We start from the raw sequence: 20,146 nt of genomic DNA on the forward strand, positions 1-20,146 counted from the left end.
TGATAGAGACATATGGCCTTCAAGGCCTAAAATATTTGCTATCTGGCCCTCTCTCGGAAAACTTTGTTGACCTCTGTTCTAAATAGAGCAGCTACGATATGCTGGAGCTTTGGATAGCATGGGGCCTCAAATGATCCCGTGGAGGAGAGACCTTTCCTAGACCTCCATGGCCCATGTAACCACAGCGAAGAAAAAATGGAAATGCTTTTGCTTGGGATTGTCTGTTACCAGAGAATAACCTAACCCAGCCTACCCGATCCTGACGGGCATTATTCTACATTGGGAGGGATTCCAAAAAGCCTACTTACTTCCTTGCGAAGTGAACTGCACAAGAAATACCGATGATGAGAAGGCCGATGATGATGGAGGCGATGGCCACCCACTTGGCATTCCTCCCGAGCCGCCTGGATCCTTCCACGTCTCCATTGTTGTAGCTGTTCAGAGACTGGGGGACACAAGGGAAGAGCAAGTGATGACAGACAACCCACAAGGAAAGACGTGCTTCTCAGGCTGATCTGAGCAGGCAACATATAACCACCTCCTCCAGGAAGCCTTCCCTGAACTCCCAGGCTGGCTAACTTCCCCTTCTGTATTTCCTGATGACTTCCATCTTACCACAGCATATTGAAATGACTGATTTGGCCTCTCCCATTAGAGTGTAAGTGCTATGTGGGCAGAGACCATTATCTTGTTCAAGTGCCCACTGCAATAGTTGTCATGGAGAAGATGCTTGATAAATATTTGTACAATGAAAGAATAAATGGGTTTACTGTCTCATCCACTAGAACAGGGGCTTGCAAACTGTGGTCCATGGGCCACCTTCAGCCTGCTGTTTTGTAAATAAAGTTTTATTGGCACACAGCCACACTCATTTGTTTACTCTTGTCAGTGGCTGCTTTGGTGCTACAGTGAGTGTTGGATAGCTGGGACAGAGACCTAAGGCCTAAGAGGGCTAGAATCCTTACTTGGTCCATGATGGGAAAAGCTCTACTCCTGCTCTAGAACAGGGGTCCTCAAACTACGGCCCGTGGGCCACATGCAAATACAAATATTGTATTTGTTCCCATTTTGTTTTTTTACTTCAAAATAAGATATGTGCAGTGTGCATAGGAATTTGTTCATAGTTTTTTTAAAAACTATAGTCCAGCCCTCCAACGGTCTGAGGGACAGTAAACTGGCCCCCTGTTTACAAAGTTTGAGGACCCCTGCTCTAGAAGGTTGATCCATGATGTCAGGGACTTGGGCTGACCTGTTCACCTCTATGCCCAAGTCAAACTGTCATTCACCTACTCAAACAGCCTTCCCGGATGTTAAAATATCGGAATGTTTCTGTATTGGCTGGTAAATAGCAGCTACCCCTCCAATGTCCCAACCACCCTGGCCTCTCCCCTGAATTCCCCTGACCTCCCTGCGATCCAACAATTAAAGGGTTGCCCCGGGGCCCAGCAGAGCATCCAAGTTTGTTAATATTTTAAATACTGCCCATTGTAGGAGCTCACAAAATACTGGCTGAATGAATATGTCTGTTTCCCTACAGAATGTGGTTCATTAAGGGCACGTTGGGGTCCCCCTGGAGTCTAGCCCAGTTCCAGGCAAAGTGGGGGTGCTCCGAGAATGCTTGCTGCTGAGCTGAAGGCCCAACGCCATCCCTCTCTCTTATAATAAGCCTCTATCATAACTCCCATTGTGAGAACCCCCCCAAAGTTGTGCAGCAGCCCAAAGACCGGAAACACTCATTCTAAGAGGGACTTCATCATTGTAGATTTCAGTGGGAACCTCACATCCTCATCCTGAAATCACAGCACTTGCATGATAATCACTCCTCTTCCTGGACTATTAAGTGAGGGAGGGTTTGGCCTTATGCAGTCAATTACAAGCCAGAGAAACACCCAGTATGCCACAGGGCTTTCTGCTTCCGGAAGCTTCCATTAATTCTTGGATCCAGGCCACCTTAGTCAGCAACAGGCCAGGGGACTCGGCAATGAAAAGGACTTCCTTTCAGCCCTTTGTGGGAATGGAGAGCCAGAGCTCAGTGACGCCAGGGACTGTCAGCACGGTGAGTTTCAGATTTCCAAGTCCCGAACCCTGGCGTTCTCAACCCTGGCTCATTAGAAACACCTGGTTGTTGTTATTATTATTATCTTAATAAATAGCTGGGCCCTATTCTGGAAAGATTCTGATATAACTGATGTGGGGATCAGACATCAATTAAAAAAAAATTGTGGCCCTGGCCGGTGTGGCTCAGTTGGTTGAGCATCGTCCTGTGTACTGAAAGGTCGCAGGTTGTGGGCTCAATCCCTGGAGCATGTGGGAGGCAACTGATCGATGTTTCTTTCTTCTTCCCCTTCTCCCCTCCTCTCTCTCTAAAAATCAATAAAACATTTAAGAAATTGTGAAATACACATAACATAAAATGTACCATTTTAACTCTTTTTGAGTGTACAATTCAGTGGCATTAAGTACATTCTCATCTCAAACTCCAACTCTGTACCCAGTGAACACTAACTCCCCAATCTACCCTTCCCCAGGCCCTAGTAACCACGATTCTACTTTCAGTCTCTGTGAAATTGACTTACTCTGGGTTCCTCATATAAATGGACTCAGACAATATCTTTGTGTCTGGCTTATTTAATTTAGCATAATATCCTCAAGGTTCATCCATTTGTAAAAAGTGTCAGAATTTCCTTTCTTTTTAAGGGTGAATTATATTTCATTGTATGTATAGACCACATATTGTTTATCCATTCACACATCGATGGACACCTGGGTTGTTGGCACAGTATTTTTTTTTTTAAGCTTTTCAGGATTGAAAACCTTTGGCAATGATTCTTAATGTCCTGCAAGGTTATAGTGTTCAGCACCTTCAAATTTATCCCAAGGAAGTGTGTAACAGAGCATGGGCTCTAAACTCAGAGTGATCTGAGTTCAAACCCTGTGCCTTATTAGCAGTGAGAATTAGAGCAAGTTACCAAGCTTTCCAGGTGCTTTCATCTGTAAATTGGGGACAATAGTAATAGTACCTTTTTCACCCTGGATAATAAATTAATGCATGAAGAGTGGTTAGCATTGGCTGAGCACATATACCTGTCTTGTTCTTCCTCAAAAAACTTGGTATCCTTGGAGTGCAACAGAATTGGGCTACTTATCAGAATCAGAGGTGGGGAGAACAGCCAGTCTGTGCCACATCTATGTGTGTAGGCTCTGCCCATGAGCACAGGTTACATGTGGGGGTCCCTGGGCCACTTGAGTGGTTTGTTTCAGGTCGCCTGACGAGGGGGATTTGGGTACAGTGCAAGCCATGGCCAAATCCTGCCCAGCCTTCCATCACCTGCTGCCAATCTGGCCTCTTGTTTGTGACCCTTCTCTCTGCAAATCACCATCTCTCTGGGGCTCATAAGGGAGACGTTGAATCGCTCCAGGAATGGAACCATGTTTGGCTTGAAGAATAGATGAAAAGCCTCCTTCAGTATCAACTGTGAACCGTTCTCTCCCCACGAGTGTTCTTATGGATTCGTTTCCTCCTCTGGTTCTTGGGAAAGGGGCTGACCATGGGTCAATCTGCTGGGTGGATATGAGGATCTGGGGGAAGGATGAGGTTGATACTCCGGAACTGTAAGATTTCACTCTAAAACCGTCACTGTGAGGCTCTCGGGCTTTAGGGTGGAAATCTAGCCGTGAAGGAGGAGGGGACTGGTGCCTCCTCCCCGGTTCACTGGCTGTCATTCCTCCAGATTGGAATCGTATAAGCGTCTCCCAGTAGATGCTATGGACTGAAGTGGTAGAAATGGATTTTAGAGAAAAGTGCACAGTTTATATGTATTTTTTCCTGATGAGCTTAGAAAGCAAACTATCCCATCTGCTGTGGAAGAACTAGACAGAAAAGGGATGGCTTAGATATTTAAAATTTATACGATCTTGTTAACTCTTTTACAAACTACCCGTGTGATTTGTGAACATGTAAAGCATTCAAACACTACAGAGACATGGGCAGTAACTAGTAAACTCCCAATCCCATTTCCCAGAGATAACCACTGCTAATAGTTTGCATTTGCTTCCAGATTTTTTTCTTCCCACAAATAATAGGAAAGAAACACTGACACTTTCTCTTGCTTTCAGTGTGAGTAAGCGCATCATGTGCATCACAGTCAGGAGAAGGAAACAGCAATTTGCACCCTGAGACAAACCAGGAATAACAGGGTCAGTCTGTCTAGTCCGCAACCCCCCAGCATTACAGCTGAGTATTTTCCATAAGTCTTGGCAAAGACAAGTTCATCCCCACCCTTTTGCGATTAAACGTAAGTCACTTCCTTTGTGGGTACTGTAATCTTTTTTTTTTAAAGTCTTTTTTAAATTATTATTTTTTTTTATTGATTTCAGAGAGGAAGAGAGAGGGATAGAGAGATAGAAACATCAATGAGAGAGAATCATTGATTGGCTGCCTCCCTCCCCCCAGTCCCCCCACTAGGGGGAGTGGAGCCCGCAACCTGGGCATGTGCCCTTAGCCGGAATCGAACCTGGGGCCAACACTCTATCCACTGAGCCAAACCAGCTAGGGCGGTACTGTAATCTTTTGAGAAAGATACTGTTTTGCTTTTTTATTTAAATTATCGTGAACAGACTAAGATAAAACTTGGTAACCTTGGCAATTGTGTATTTGTTTCCTTTAAATACTTGGGTTGTGCTTTTTACTTGGCTAGCTGGTTGTTTTGAAGTTGGTCGCTTGCATTTCATGTACCTTTTTTTCTTTTCTAAATGTTTCAGCGTCTGAGTCTTTCTTTGACAAAATAATAATGATAATGATGACATTTACTGAGCATTTATTATGTGCCAGGCACTGTGTTACATCCTATTCAAAGATTATCTCATTAGTCCTCATAACAACCCTATGAGGCAGTTGCTTCACTGTTTCCATTTTATTGATGGGAAAACTGAGGCACAGAGAAGTCCAAGTCACATAGCTGGTTTGGTAAAGTGTGTGTCTCTGTGTATGTTTCTATACTGATACACTCAGAGTTCTTCGTTAGTTTTTTTTCTTGTTATTCTAAAAATATGAATACTATCATACTATATTTGTTCTACAACTCACTTTTTTCCCCCACTTAATAGAGGGCGGTCAACTTTCCAAACCAGTGCCTGCAGGTCTATCTCATTCCTGCTTTCTCTCTCCAGTTATGATTTAAAATAGTGAGTTCTATCAATAGACTTTCTAATGTTACACCATCCTTGCATTCTTGGGGAGGGGGAAATCTTAATCTGTCAGGCCCCGTTTTGGGGAGCTAACTTTTTGTTTTCAAACAGCTTCTAACTTATAGAAAAATTGTGAGTGTGACTGTCTTGTTCTTGCTAATGGCTTTGTAGTAGTGACTTAGATGGTCACCCTCACCCGTAGACATTTGTTATTTATCGTCTGTGGCAGTTACATAAGAGGCTGCGGTGCACATCCTCGTTCAGATGTTTGTGTACCCATTTGAGCCTCTCCTTCAGATGGAGCCTAGGAATTGGATTGCACAACCACCCTCATTTTAAGGTGCTAAATGGCAAGTTCCTGTCCCTGTTCACTGTGCAAAGTATGTTAAAAAGGACTTCAGCTTCTTTCCAGTTTTTATTCTCCTCCAAGAGGCAGGTGAACCTTTCTCAGAGTGAGGACAAATGGGCTCTCACCACACATTTCACAAGGCACTCAGAGTCCCCAGCGGTATCTTTTCCTTTTCTCTGGGCCTGGGCTTACACTGGAAAAATATAATCGTCATTACAAAACCCAGGGCTTGGTCAATTTGCTCGAGCCAGCAAAGGTCACATCTGGACAGGAAAGTGGACAAGTTTCTTTCTCCTGTAGTAAATACCAGAGATGTCATGACCACCCACCTGGTTATCTCAAGCGTGTCATTTGTACACCCCTTCCCTGGATGGCCACACGATGCTTCAATACCCACTGAAGGCAAGTTGGCCAGGAGCCAGAAATGAGGAGGACTGTTTCTGCTTCAGCGCGGAGCAGCAGGACTGGGTCGTGAGGCCCTGCAGCCAGGATCCCGGCTGCCTGGCCACTCCCGGCATCCACATGGCCAAGAAGGAGAGACCCAGAGCAACCCCTCATTCTCATCACTGGGGATGAACACCAGTAGGTCTGACATACTGGGAACTGGTAACACTTTTCACCAAATGGTAAAGCTGTTCCACCGTCCAAGCCAGAAACGATGGAACGTGCTTCGTCCTTCCCCTCTTGCTGCCTCCCACATGGTGCCGCATGAGGAAGTGCTGCCTGTGTGGTGGGGCTCCCAGGCGCGTTCTGGGATTCCTTCCTGGGCGGTTAAATTCATTTTAGGTAGATGACATGGATGTCATAGCAATGGCTCTAGATGAAATTCTCCAAAGTTACACTTTTTATACTGCCCTGTGTCGGTGGCTTCCAACCCTGGCTGAACCTTAGAATGACCTGAGGGGCTTAAAACCATCCTGTGCCCAGCCCCATCCCAAACCAATTGGACCAGGATCTCTGGGGATGGGACTCCAGCACCAGCATTTTTTGAATCTGATCCCAGGTTGAGAAGAATTGAGAACTACTGTCCTGGATAGCCATTCATTCCTTCATTCCTTCGTTCATTCATTCAAAAACTATTTACTGAACACCAGTTCTCTGCCAGGCAATGCTGCCTGCCCTCATGGAGCTTATATTCTGGTGAAGATGGAAAATAAACAAACAAACATGCAAATAAGACAATGACAGAACATTCTCAAGGCAAGAAGAATGGGGTGGAGTGAGGGAGCTCTGGCTGAGGTGGGGGCAGGCAGCCTGAGACCTGAAGACCTGAAAGGGAGCAGGCCTGCAAAAAACAGGGACAAGAAGATGCCTGGCAGAGAGAACAGCTAGTGTGAAGGTCTGAATGTGGGAAAGAATTTTTTTTAGCTGAAGACACGCAAAACCCAATGTAACTGAAATGTAGGAGGGAGGGAGGAAGGAAAGGAGACGGGGAGGGAGGGAAGGAAAGAGAAGCAAGACCCAGCGACAGAGCTTTTGCACCTTGAGGGCCACAGGGGCCAATGGTGGAGCCCAAAGCAGTCGGTGGGGTCTAAGCAAGAGATGATGGCAGGACTGCCTGGGTCCCCGCATCGCCCACTGGAAGCAGCAGCCCGGCCCTGCGATGCTGACAGTCCGCAGATGAGACTCCTGTGTGCGCATGAGAGAAACACCTAGAAATACAGAAAGGAATTGTGCCAGGAGCTGCCTTAGCAGGGAGGGATGAGGACCAGTGAAACCTGGGCTATTGTTTATTAACATAAGCCCCGTGTACACTCATGGGTCATTCATGCCCAGGGGAACTGGGACGAAGACAAAAATAGATCCTGCCTCCTCAGTGACCACATTAGCTTGGAGTAATTGTTCTAGTTTGGAATGAGGGTTGAAGTAAAAGTAAACCAAGGAGCTGTGCTAAATGTGGCAGCAGGTTGGCTTGAGACCAGGGCAAAAGTAATGATCTGTTAAGAGCTCTTATGTGATACTCCACTGGGTAAGAGCCCTAGATCTCTAGTTTGGGGCCTATTCTGGGATTCCTTCCTGGGGCAGTTAAATTCATTTTAAGTAGAGGACATGGATGTCATAGCAATGGCTCTAGAACACAGGAAGCTTATTCCACCTCAGGGCCTTTGCACGTCCCGGCTCTGCTCTGATCTTCTGGTGGCTGGCTTCATCCTTTGCCAATCAGGTTTCTAAAGTAGGATTCTTCTCCACCACCTGCCCCCACTAGGCCTCTGTAATACTCCCCTATTTATTCCTTTCATGTGCTCATCACTCTCTGAAATGATCTTATTTATGTGCTGGCCTGTCTTCCTCCATTCATACACAAGTTCGCAGTGAGCTGGGACCAGCCTCGTTTGACAAGCAGGGGAAGGCTGTGTTTGTCCTGTGCTGCCCATGGAAGTGTGGGCAAGTCTGCCCAGTCTCAGGAGAGAATGAACCCTTTGGCTATAGATCTGAAGCCACATTCCCCAAAGAGCTCACCTGTGTCTCATTTCTTACTGGGTTCAGAATTCTCGAGGGGGAGAAGAGTGGTTAACCCATTGACCCAACAGGCAGGCTGCTTCTAACTGGGAACCAGTTAGCTCACAGGTGCCCCAGATGTCAGCTGTGTAAAGCTGGCATTTATCAGGATCACCCTAGTGCCAGGCACATAGGAAGTGTTGAGAAATTGCTGAGTGAATGAATGTAGGAGAACCCTTCCTCCTTGTTTTCTGCCCTTCAGAAACGGCGGTAAAACGTTTCCCAGGTGCTGTTTCTTTGTGTTGGCTTAAAGCTCTCCTCCCTAATCCGAATCCCTGCTCCCAGCTTTTCTCTTTGAACTTCAGAGTAACTGCCACCCAATGAGGCAGGAGCCAGGGCGGCTGTCTGTGGAAGTGAAGGCTGATGACTCAGGCTTTCTCTGTCTTTGGTCTGGCAAACTGATGGCTACTTGCTTCACTCCCTGCCTCTTCCGTTTCCCTTCTCATTGAAAACGGGCCTTGGAATTTGCCACAATACAACACATATGTGGGAGAGATTTTTGGGGGGCTCACGGGGGGTTTGAAGTGATGGAGATGTTCTCTCCAGTGTCTGTCTGTTGGTAGATACTCACCGAGGAGACAGTGTGGCTCAAGGGAAAATATTATGAGCCATATGTCCTTCAAAAGCACGAAGAACTTAACTCGGGAGCCTCAGGTGCCCTCTATGGGGTTGAGAGACAGAACAAAAAAGTGGGCTTAACTATGGAAAACAGTATGGAGGGTCCTTAAAAAATAAAAAATAGTACTACCGCATAACCCAGCAATTCCACTTCTGAGTACGGAGCCAGAGGAAATGAAAACAGACCTTGAAGAGACATACGCACCCTCATGTTTATCACTTACAATAGCCAAGATATGGATGTAACAGTGGATGAATGGATAAAGAAGTTGTCACACACACACACTCTCACACACACGCTCACACACACACACATACAGTCACACTCACACTCTCACACACTCACACACACACACACACACACTCCCACACTCCCACACACACACACACACACTCCCACACTCCCACACACACACACACTCACACACTCACACACACACTCACACACTCTCACACACACACACACACTCCCACACTCTCACACACACACACACACACACTCCCACACTCACACACACACACACACACTCACACATTCCCACATACACTCCCACACTCTCTCTCTCTCACACACACACACACACACACACTCACACACTCACACACACACACTCCCACACTCCCACACTCTCACACACACACACTCCCACACTCACACACTCCCACACTCTCACACACACACACTCTCTCTCTCTCACACACACACACACACACACACACACACACACACGGAATATTATTCAGCCATGAGAAAGGAAGAAATCCTGCCATGTGTGTATCAACATGGATGGACCTTGAGGACATTATGCTATGTAAGATACGTCAGACAGAAAAGGACAAATTCTGTCTGATATCACTTATATGTGACATCTAAAAAGTCAAATGTGTAAAAACAGAATAGAGTGCTCTTACCTGGGGCTGGGGATAGGAGAATTGGGGAGATGCTGGCTACGGGTACAGACTTGCACCTAGTAGATAAATGTCCTGGAGACCAAATGCCCAGCACAGTGATTACAGTCAACGGTGCTGCAGTATACACCTCAGCCTTCTAAACACCAGAGCTCCAACAGACTAGATCTTAATTACTCCCAACACCAAATTATTCTCATGTGACAGGAGAGAGGTGTTAGCTAATGCCACAAAGGCAAAGGCATTGCAACACATATGTATAAAATCAACATGTTGTATGCCTTAAAAACGTACAAAAATTACATGTCCGTTGTATATTAATTAAAAAAACACAGTGGACTTATATTAGTGGAGGTAAGCTTCTGCTTAAGTTAAAAACTCAGTAAAAGTGGGTATTTAAAGTGACATTTTCCAAGCATTTGCTTTGTGGCAGGTACAGTACTAAGCTGCAATTTCTCTATCCTTAAAGATTTCCAGGACTAGAACAAAACATCAGAATAAAACAGCGTTTGTTTTAACTATAGGGCTGACCATTTCAGCTCAATAAGAACACGAGTTAGAGCAAGAATCACCCTTTGAGATGGAGAAAAATTCACTTATTTACCAACCACTCCCCTCTTTCTGAAGATTTTTTTCCTTTTTATCATCTTTGGAAAAAAATCTTTATTTCTGATAGAAATGAGATCTAATCATTTATTATAGAAAAAATTGAAAATACTAAAAAGTTACAGTAAAATTTGAAATGATAATAGCCAAGTTTTACCAAGTACTTTGCGTATATTACCCCGTTGAATGACATGACAATCCCCTGGAAGAAGGTGATACTGTTTTCAACTTACAGATGAGGAAATCAATGTTGTGTTGGAATCAATGTTTATATTCATCTCTAATTTTTCACATTTAAACCACAACAAGAACAACAAATATTAATTAAGCAGTTACTCTGTGCTGGGTACCATGTTTCCTGTTTATTAACTCATTTTATAATTCACTTCATAATTAATGCTGGGGCGAGCATCCAATATGTAATGTTATGTCTTTCCATTTAGTTAATTTGAACAAATTTTTAATCTCTTGGTGAAGCTTTCTCCTTAGAGATCTTCCATGTTTATCTCTGGTAGTTTAAATTTTTGTTTGCTATTGCCAATATTTTGATCTATTGAGTTGTCAATACTGAAATTCTAATTTTAGCATGTGTTCCCTTTTCTTCAAAACATCTCTTTCAAAGTCATCTTCATCTTTATCATCCCTTGAATATCCCTTTCTCTTTCTCAGTGTGTGTGACCCTCTCTCTGCCTGTTTCTGCCTCTGTTTCTCTCTCTCTCTCTCTCTCTCTCTCTCTCTCTCTCTCTCTCTCTCCACACACACACACACACACACCCCTGTGTAGGCGCCCATCAGTGCTTGAACACAGTCCAGCTGTAAGGAATCTCTTTCTATAGATCAATATTGTCTTACTTCCCAAACTCCTAGATAGCAGGCTTCCTCAAAATAGCCTGATGGATGTGGGCACTTAGAAAATATTTGGTAGTAACAACTGAGCTTTCAGATGACTTCGTATTCCTTGTTCAGATATTGCTTGCTCCTCATTTCTGTGCCTAAGGTAGTGCTGGGAATTCACAGCCTGGGCTTGCACATCACAAGGTGCATTTTCCTTGTCACCACCGTTCATTCATTCATGCTTGTCTCTCTCCTTCTTGGGCTTCTGGGCTGTTTTTCTCCATAAATATCTTCAAGGACAAAGTAAAAATTGTCCTGTGGCCTATCACGAAAGCCAAAAAGCCAGAGAGGAATTGTGCCAGGCTTGCTTGAGAGTACTGTACGAGGCTTCTTATGTTGATGGGGCAAGAAGAGCGCTTTCAGAGCATCACGGCTGTGTTCCTATCTAAAGGCAAGGCGTAGTGGGCTGATGGTAGTGCCCCTGGAGGGTGGCCCGTAAACTCCACGGCAGGACTGTTGTGTTTGATTCTGTCCCCGAGTGCCACCTTTTCTCATGAATAAATGGGAGAACAGCTTTCTTGCTGGGGTTTTTTGAGGAACAAGTGGAATTGTGTGAAAATGCTTTGAGAAGTAAAGGCATATAGGCAAATGCACTACTACTACTACTACCACCACTACTACTATTACTAATGGCAATGCCATACTATCAAAATTGTCCAGAACAATGAACAAATGAAGTTATCAGTAGAGAACATTAAGTCCAGGAGGTCTCCTTCACTTTGGGGAATAGGTGATATGATATAAAGGGTAAAGGAAACAGAAAGACAAATTCCTGGATTTCACCTCTCGGTAAAAGAGAATGAGGGAGGAATAACAGCAAAATATGGCGAGAGGGACCCATTAAAAACACCTGTGCTGGAAGGAAAGGGGAGAGTGTTAGGATGGAACACCTCACAATATCCCCTTGTCGACAAAAGCTCACTCATTAAAAGTGAGGACCAAGGAGTCATTAAGAACAGAATTTCCCAAGTGTGTTCTCTGGCACATTTGCCTTCGGTCAAAGGACCCTGGGCAGCATGCTTGCTAAAGGCCCCAGGCTTCCCTGTTCCAAGGCACAGGGGTTGACCAAAGGCTTCGAGAAACCCCGAAGGAAAGCAGACAGTTCGCTTTTACTCAACTTGCATTTGACCTCTCAGTTTCATCCCCCTATTTTCTGTCCCCCTCTTGTTAAAACTTGTTCACATCAGGCAGAAACAGTTGTGTGAGAAGCGGTTTTGGAAGGTCTGGCTTCATTCTTGAACTTGCAGAACTGGAGGCTTTCCGATATGGTCAGGCGCATACTCAGAAGGCATCACACTTCCGGGTGAAGGGCTTTTAGTTGAAAATATTCATGCCCTGGACTAGCCAGTTGAGAATAGCACCATTTTCCACACGTGGAGCCACTGGTGTGCTGTGTGAGGACTGGCCAGGAAAATTGCCCTTGGGAACTAAACCTTGGCCAACCTCTCGGTGACCCTGGCATGAGCCTGGGTCTGCTGGGTGTTTTCCAAAAAAGGTTATCAGAAATGCAGAACACAGGTGGGAAAGGGGAGATTCTCAGAGAAGTAGGAGCCAGCTTAGGGCTCTGTAGCCATTCAGCAAACATTTGTATTACTTCCTTGAGGGTTCCCCAACTTGATACTGTTTTTTTTTTTCTTTATTTCTACCCTCATATTTTTAATTCCTAAGAACTCTGTTTTGCTTCTCCAATAGTTTTATTTTTTCCAACTTGTTTTGTGACACACAGTTTCTTATTTCTTAAAGGATGTTAATCACCTATGCTTGCCATTTTTTCTTCTACTTCTTGCATTATTAATTTCCTTACACTTCATTTCATTTGTAAACCACAGGTCTCTGAATTCAGAAGAACTTCACAAATGTATGCTAATCTTTGACAGCCTCTTTATATTTGAAAATGAGATGTTGGAAAACTTCTTTTAAAAAGATATTTTTATTGATTTCAGAGAGGAAGGGAGAGACAAAAACATCAGTGATGAGGGAGAGTCATTGATCGGCTGCCTCCTGCATGCCCCCTATTGGGGATTGAGCCCGCAACCGGAGAATGTGCCCTGACTGGGAATCCAACCCTGACCTCCTGGTTCATAAGCTGACGCTCAACCACTGGGCCACACCAGCTGGGCTGCAAAGCTTCTTGAGGATGAGGCTTGTCAGTGGGGGGTCATCCTGGGGTGATTGGGTGGGGATGCCATCACTTCTCTGGAGAACTCCTAAATGTTTGCATCTGTAGGTTTTTTCTTTTGGATGGTAACATCCTTGGAGAGAAGTTCTCCAGTCTCCCGCCTGGATGCCAGGGTAAGGGTGTCAAGTAGGGGCAGGGGTAGAGCTTCCTTGTTCAATACGCAGACTTCCCATTAACCCTGCTGGCAGCGCAGCCCGTTAACATTACTGTCTGCTGTGCCTGGTGTCTGCAGGCACTCTGATTAATCTCACCAGAGTGCAGGCCTCCCCTTCTATCGGGGTAGTTGAGGAAGCAGGTGCCCACTGCATGGGGTGGTAGACGATCTCTGATAGTTTAATGACTTTTTAAACAGTTTCTAAGATTCCTTCTCTATTCAGCCCTACCCTCTATGCCAACGGTTCTCAACCTGTGGGTTGCGACCCCTTTGGTGGTCGAACAACCCTTTCACAGGGGTCGCCTAAGACCATCCTGCATATCAGATATTTACATTATGATCCATAACAGTAGCAACATTACAGTTATGAAGTAGCAACGAAAATAATTTTATGGTTGGGTCACAACATGAGGAACTGTATTTAAAGGGCCAGAAGGTTGAGAACCACTGCTCTATGCCTACCTTCAAAGGTGATGTCTCCAGTTAGTACCTCCAGTTTTTGAACCTTCCTAGAATTTTGCAGGGCAAATTGTCTCCCGCCGACCCCCCCCCCCCCCCCCCCCCCCCGTTGGCTCCTTCTTCTGCAGGATTTAGATTTCAGTGTTATTTACTCTGTAAAGTTAGCCAAGACTCAACTAGCCATTTTCCATATTCTAACATTTTTTCCCACCTCTCTCATCCCTTTTTTTGTTCTCCTAATTTGTCCTTGGGTGTTTTCACCCTTTTAAATCCACATACTATCATTTAAAGTGGTTTCAGAAGGGAGTGGAGAGAAACAGATGTGTTCAATACTCTGTGCTTCACCAAAAGTCTTCCTTGTTTATTGTAGGTGTTTCAGTTTAGCATTCATATTTACCTTTAGGCTGCAAGTTATTTATAACGGTGACATGTTTATTGGTTACTGCTTTTTTAAGTCTCAATAAAAACAAAAACTGCTATTGGAAAACATCCCTAAAATATACTCCTCTCCTCTTCCTCCCCCATCATCACCATCATTATCAATACTTACTGAGTTCTAGCGGTGTTCTAGGCAATGAAAACATTTAACTTTTACCATTTAAGGTCCACAACAGCACCTGAGTAGGTACCATCACAGCCCTCACTTTACAGGGTTGAAAAATCAAGCCTCAGAAAGACTAGTTGCATGAAATCACAAACAGAAAAAAACAGAAAAGCTTTAAACTTCAATGGTTGGTCTCTAGACAGGTTCTTTAGGTGTGAGGAAGAAGAAATTTTGATGAGAGAAGTCTTATAAATTATCCAATCAAAAGTCCTTGGCTATTTGTATCCACACTTAGGGTAAGCAAGTTGGTTCAACTGTGCAAATGATTATATCAAAAGACTAGTGGCCCAGTGCACGAAATTCGTGCATCCGGGGGGGAGGGGTCCCCCAGCCTGGCCTGTGCGCCGTCACAGTGCGGGAGCCCCGCCATCCATCACCCCAAAGAGGTAGGCCCCACCCACCCATCCGGGGTTTCTCGATGGATTGCCCTAAAGAGGTAGGCCGGAGCCGGGGGAGGCCTGCGGACCCCTGGGCCAGGCTGAGGCAGAGGCCTGTGGTCCCCCCGCGCAGGTGCACGGAGAGGCCTCCCTTGCCACGGGCCCAGCCCCCCCCCCCCCCCCCCCCCCGGCCTCCCAGTCCCCGATGCTGCAAGTCCCAGCCCACCCGTGCCTGCTGTGCACGCAGCCTGCTGATTGGTCATTACGTGTGAGGGCATCCCAACCAATTTGCATATTACCCTTTTATTCATATAGACATCATCAGGAATGGACCCAACTCTAGTCTCAAGTCAGGTAGCAAATTCCAGCTACAAAACCAATGGATAGACAATTCAAGCTAAATTTTCCAACACTCTGCAACTTGCCTGGATCCTTTCTTCTTCCAGATCCCGAGGGCAAAGACCTTGCTGATCCTATTTATCCCTTGATAGAGGTAAAGGAGTATAGAGGCTGGCACATAATAGGTGCTCAGTAAACATGTGTTGTGTGAACAAACATTCTTTCTCCAGGGTCAAAAGCCAAATGGAAATTATGAGTCTCTCTTCACTTGGAATAAACAGAGAAAACCAGGGATGCATCCAGATAACCTGGGAGTATGATGAATGAGGCCTGACAACCAGCCCGGGCTCCACTTTCCAAGCTGTGTGCCCTGGTACAGGCTGTATCTGCATGGAGAAGGGGTGCCACTTTCAAGTTCACACACATGGGCTAGCAGTGGCCCAGTCTGGGGGGAATTCTGGTGACATATGTCCCTGAAATTGATGACAGGTTAAGTACACTTTCAACAAATAGATGTTTGATACACGGAGAAGCAAAGACTTTCATGTTCCTGCCACTGGAAATGCTCAACCCACCAACATTCCAATGTAACAAGCCATGATGCACACTGTATGTCCTGCCTCACAACCGCCAGGACAGGGCTGGTGGAAAGATCTACCCACAGCTTGAAGAACACTTCTCAGATATATATTTTCCAATATAGTTTTTTTTAAAAATGACGATAATTTTTATTTTAATTTAAAAAAAAATATTTTATTGATTTTTTACAGAGAGGAAGGGAGAGGGATAGAGAGTTAGAAACATCGATGAGAGAGAAACATCGATCAGCTACCTCCTGCACACTCCCCACTGTGTATGTGCCTGCAACCAAGGTACATGCCCTTGACCGGAATCGAACTTGGGACCCTTGAGTCCATAGGCCGATCTCTATTCACTGAGCCAAACCGGTTAGGGCAGTGGTCGGCAAACTCATTAGTCAACAGAGCCAAATATCAACAGTACAACGATTGAAATTTCTTTTGAGAGTCAAAATTTTTAAACTTAAACTATATAGGTAGGTACATTGTTATTAATTTAATTAGGGTACTCCTAAGGCTTTGGAAGAGCCACACTCAAGGGGCCAAAGAGCCGCATGTGGCTTGCGAGCCGAAGTTTGCCAACCACGGGGTTAGGGCAATGATGATCATTTAAAAAAAGTTTTTATTGATTTCAGAGAGAGAAAAGGAGAGGGAGAGAGAGAAACATCAATGATGAGAGATAATTATCAATTTTGGCTGCTTCCTGCACGCCCCTTACCGGGGATTGAGCCTACAACCTGGGCATGTGCCCTGACCAGGAATCAGTGACCTCCTGGTTCATAGGTAGATGCTCTACCACTGAGCAACACCAGCCGGGCCCAGTGTAGTTTTATTATTCCCCAGCACCTACTCCAACTTTGTCATTTTAAAGAAGGCTTTGCAGGCTTGGCTTAATAAAGATATTTTTTTGAGATTGTTGGTTCTTTTTACAGTTCTGAAAACTGGCTATTTTGAGCCTTGTCGATATTTTCCATACGTCAATGTTTCTATCTATTTGCATTATTGTATAGTATTTATTGATATTGGGTGCTATTGATTTTCGGGGTAGGGCAATTCTTCATTGGGAGGACAGTCTCCAGCACTGCAGAACATTAGAACTCTTGGTTATTTATAGCAAATGCCAGGAGGAGTGCCCCAAATCAATGGGACACCACAGTTGCTCCCCCAGATTTCCAAATGCCTCCGTGGGCAATGGCTTGCCTGAATCGATCACAAATTACAGATGGTCGAGCTTCGAAAAGGGCCGGGATTTAACATCACAAGACATCCTCAGGAAAGTACATACCTGGTGGAGTTGGTCAGCCACCTTCCTCCTGCACAGCCTTCCTCTTCCTCTTGGTTCTGTGGACTTTGCAGTCTCTATCGGGAAACTGTCTAGCCCAGATCTGCACTATGTCAGTGGGAAGACATCTCTAGTACCTTAGAGGGAGTGCAATGAGGAGGGTGTAGGAAACTCTTTAGAATTTGGGTTTCACTTCCTTGATGTTCTGTTTATTTTCATATGTAACATATGTTTCCAGGCTCCACCATCTGTCCGTCCGTCTGACAGTTATTGCAGGGGCAGGGGGGCTTTATTTCGATTCATCCTTACACAGGTTTGCTCAGCTTAAAAACAGGCACAGTCTCACTTTCTAGATGAGGAAACCAAGGCTTCGAGAAGGCACGAAACTTGCTCAGGGTCAACTTTCTGACTCCAGGGTCTGTGTTCTGGCAGTAGAATGGTCTCTTGCTATAAAACTATTTTTAAAAGGCTTGGGGTGGGGTGGGGGTGAGGATGTCAGAAAAAGAGGTTTCTATTCAAAGCATGTACACATCTAGTCCCCCAGGACACACCAAGTGACATCATTAGCATTCAACCTGTCAGCCGGGCTGGAGTGTGGTGTTAGCTCATCTCCGATGGGGGTGGGGCACTGGCAAAGATGTAGATTGGCTGCTGATTCATTAATAAACCAGGATAGTGTGTGGGCACCAGCGGCAGCCAGACAGCCGACTGCTGGACTGCTGTCTGGGGAATTTAGGCAGCTGCATTCTACCCAGCTTTGCTGCAACTGCCCTCCCCGCCCCCCCCCTCCCCCCTCCCAGACCTGATATCCTGGGAGAGGAAGGAAGGAGGAAGGAAACTGGCCGGGCTCTAAGGTGGCTTCAGGGCTCTGGGGTGGGGAAAAGCAGGCATTGTGGCCCATTAACACCATTCATTCATTCAAACATGCATTCGTTTCATACTTATTGAGCATCCACCACCTGCCAGGATCTATTCTAGGTGAAGAAACAGCAACAAACAACTGACAAATATCCCTGCCCTCATGAGGGAGACACAGACAGTAGCATATTAGTAAGGAAAATCATCTAGCAGATGGATGAAGTGCTTTGGGCAAAAAGCAGCAGGGAAGGGTGTGGAGAGCTTTGTGGGCTAGATTTTAAACAGAGATCAAGGCCTCAGGGAGTGACAGGATCTAACAGCACCTTGGTGGACACTGTTTCAAACATTGTCACAATTACTACCTCAATACAACCCCTAAAAATGGCTATGATTATTCCATTTCACAGACAGAGAGGCAGTGATTTCCGGGGTCTCACAGCCAGCACATGGTGGAGCTGAGGTTTGAACCCAGGCAGCAGGGAGTCCAGCAGCTGCGCGCTGGGAGGTTGCTGCGGAGCCGCAAACCGGCTTGGGAAAAGGCAAGTTGCGGGCGCACAAGAGGCCTCTGTGGGTGCCCTGAATCCAATACGGTCCACCCATGGGCAAATGTGGATGGACTTGAGTGGGGGTGGGGAGTCCCGTCGCCCAGCTGCAGAGGTGGCGGCCGGTGGGGGAGGGAGCCCACTGCTAGGGTTGCCCGGAGACTGTGCGGGTCGGAACCTCACCCCGCCGCCACCCCCCTGGCCAGTTGCTCCAGTCAGTAAGGCGAGGAGGACTCGCGGCGCCCGTCGCCCTCCTTAGGGCTCGCCTGGGAGTTCCTGCCGGGCCGACGAGGGCCGCGGAGGCGCTCGGGAAGGGAGGACTCAGAGCACCCGCTGTCGGCCCTCGGGAGAGGCGCGCGAGGTGGGAGGCCGACACGCCAAGGGCGCGCGGAGCTGCACGGAGCGCGGAGTCCCCACGCCTCCCGGGGGCGCCGGGAACGGGACAGAGCGGTGGAGGGGCCCGGCAGTCCTTGGGGACAGGGCCCGCGCGAGCGCAAGACAACCGCGACGTCCTAAGAAGAGAGCGCGCTCTCCAAAGGCCTGCGGAGAGAACGGGCGCGCTGGAGGGACGGGCCCCGGGGTGCGGGGAGCGCCGCGGGAGGGCGCTGGCGAAAGAAGAAGCTAGAAGAACTGTTGTCCCGGGGAGGGCGTGCCGAAGCGTGGGGTCCCGGATCAAGGAGAGGGCGTTGGGAGTCGCTTGCGAACCCTCCGAGTGCGGCCGACGCGGCGCCCTGCGCGCAGCAAAGGGAAAAGGCCTCTCCGAGGGAAGAGCTGGTCCGTCCCTGGGACGGCGTGCGGTCGCCGTCCCAGGTGCGCTACTTGAGGGCTTAGCAAGGCAAGTTGGGCAGAGCCCGACGAGAGCCCAGGAATGTCGGAGGCTGGGAGAGAAGCTGCCAAACCCGCCGCGGAACTTTCCCCGGGTTGGAGAGGGGTGCACCCTGGGTGCGGAGGGAAGTGGAAAGCCGGCCTGGGGGAGGCTTGGTCAGGGCTGAGCTCCACAAGGAGGCCGAGGAGGCGAGTTCCGAGCCCCAGGAAGGCGAGGAGGTGGTGCGGGGGTGGGGGGGGGCAAACACCGCCAGGGCGCGCGGGGCGGTGAGGACGGGAGCCGAGGAGAGCGCGCCGGGCCCCCAGGAGGCGCCATGCCGCCCATGCCCCCCTCCCGGCCGCGCTGGGTTCTGACTCACCATGATGGAGAAGACGAAAGCCACGATGTTGATGGGGTACGCGGGGCAAAAGCACGAGACGATGGTGAGCCACAGGTAGTTCTTGGGCATGGGCACGTCATCCTGGGTCTTGTCATCCTCGGTGTTGGCCTCGGGACTGCTGTCCAAAGCCGTTTTGAAGTCCGACGTGGGGGCGTATTGAGACATGAGCGGGGCGGCGCGGCGGGCAGAGGAGCACTCGTCGGCGCGGTCGGGGCTCTGGCCGCCGGCTCCTGGCGAGCCTCTGAAAAGCCAGCGAGCGAGGCTCACGGGAGACGTGACCTCACCTCTTCTGCGTCCTCCGCGGGCACCCGCCTTCCCAGGCGCAGGGACCCGGGCCAAGAGTCTAGGCACCAGCGGGAGGGAGGGAGGGAGCAAGGCAGTGAGGGGAGGGACAGGGAGGCTGGGGGGCGGGGGGGTGCCGGGGAGCCTGCCAGCCCGAGACACAGGGAAAGACAGTCCTGGACGACACACCCAGAGCCTCTCCGACGACGCACAGACTCCCCGTGA

The 20,146-nt window shown here is 47.5% G+C and overlaps 1 protein-coding gene across 1 annotated transcript; it reads right to left on the reverse strand.

Annotated features, from left to right (window-relative positions):
* Nucleotides 1-298: 298 nt before the first annotated feature.
* Nucleotides 299-19,839, reverse strand: TMEM233 (transmembrane protein 233). The gene is made up of 2 exons (XM_070399908.1): nucleotides 19,619-19,839; nucleotides 299-445 (listed from the first exon to the last, which is right to left on the reverse strand). The coding sequence occupies exons 1-2, from the start codon at nucleotides 19,802-19,804 to the stop codon at nucleotides 305-307; spliced, it is 327 nt and encodes a 108-aa protein (XP_070256009.1). The 5' UTR covers nucleotides 19,805-19,839; the 3' UTR covers nucleotides 299-304.
* Between the last annotated feature and the right edge of the window lie 307 nt (nucleotides 19,840-20,146).

The sequence above is a fragment of the Myotis yumanensis genome, unplaced genomic scaffold, assembly GCF_028538775.1.
Source record: "Myotis yumanensis isolate MYYU_CA2020_CCGP unplaced genomic scaffold, mMyoYum1.0.hap1 SCAF_19, whole genome shotgun sequence".
Classification (NCBI taxonomy): domain Eukaryota; kingdom Metazoa; phylum Chordata; class Mammalia; order Chiroptera; family Vespertilionidae; genus Myotis; species Myotis yumanensis.

Bases quoted from the DNA above. Each gene is read 5' to 3' on its own strand.
- TMEM233 (XM_070399908.1), bottom strand. From the start codon at position 19,804: ATGTCTCAATACGCCCCCACGTCGGACTTCAAAACGGCTTTGGACAGC. The intron at 446-19,618 runs GTGAGTCAGAAC...TGTGTCCCCCAG, and splicing joins CTTTCGTCTTCTCCATCATG to TCTCTGAACAGCTACAACAA.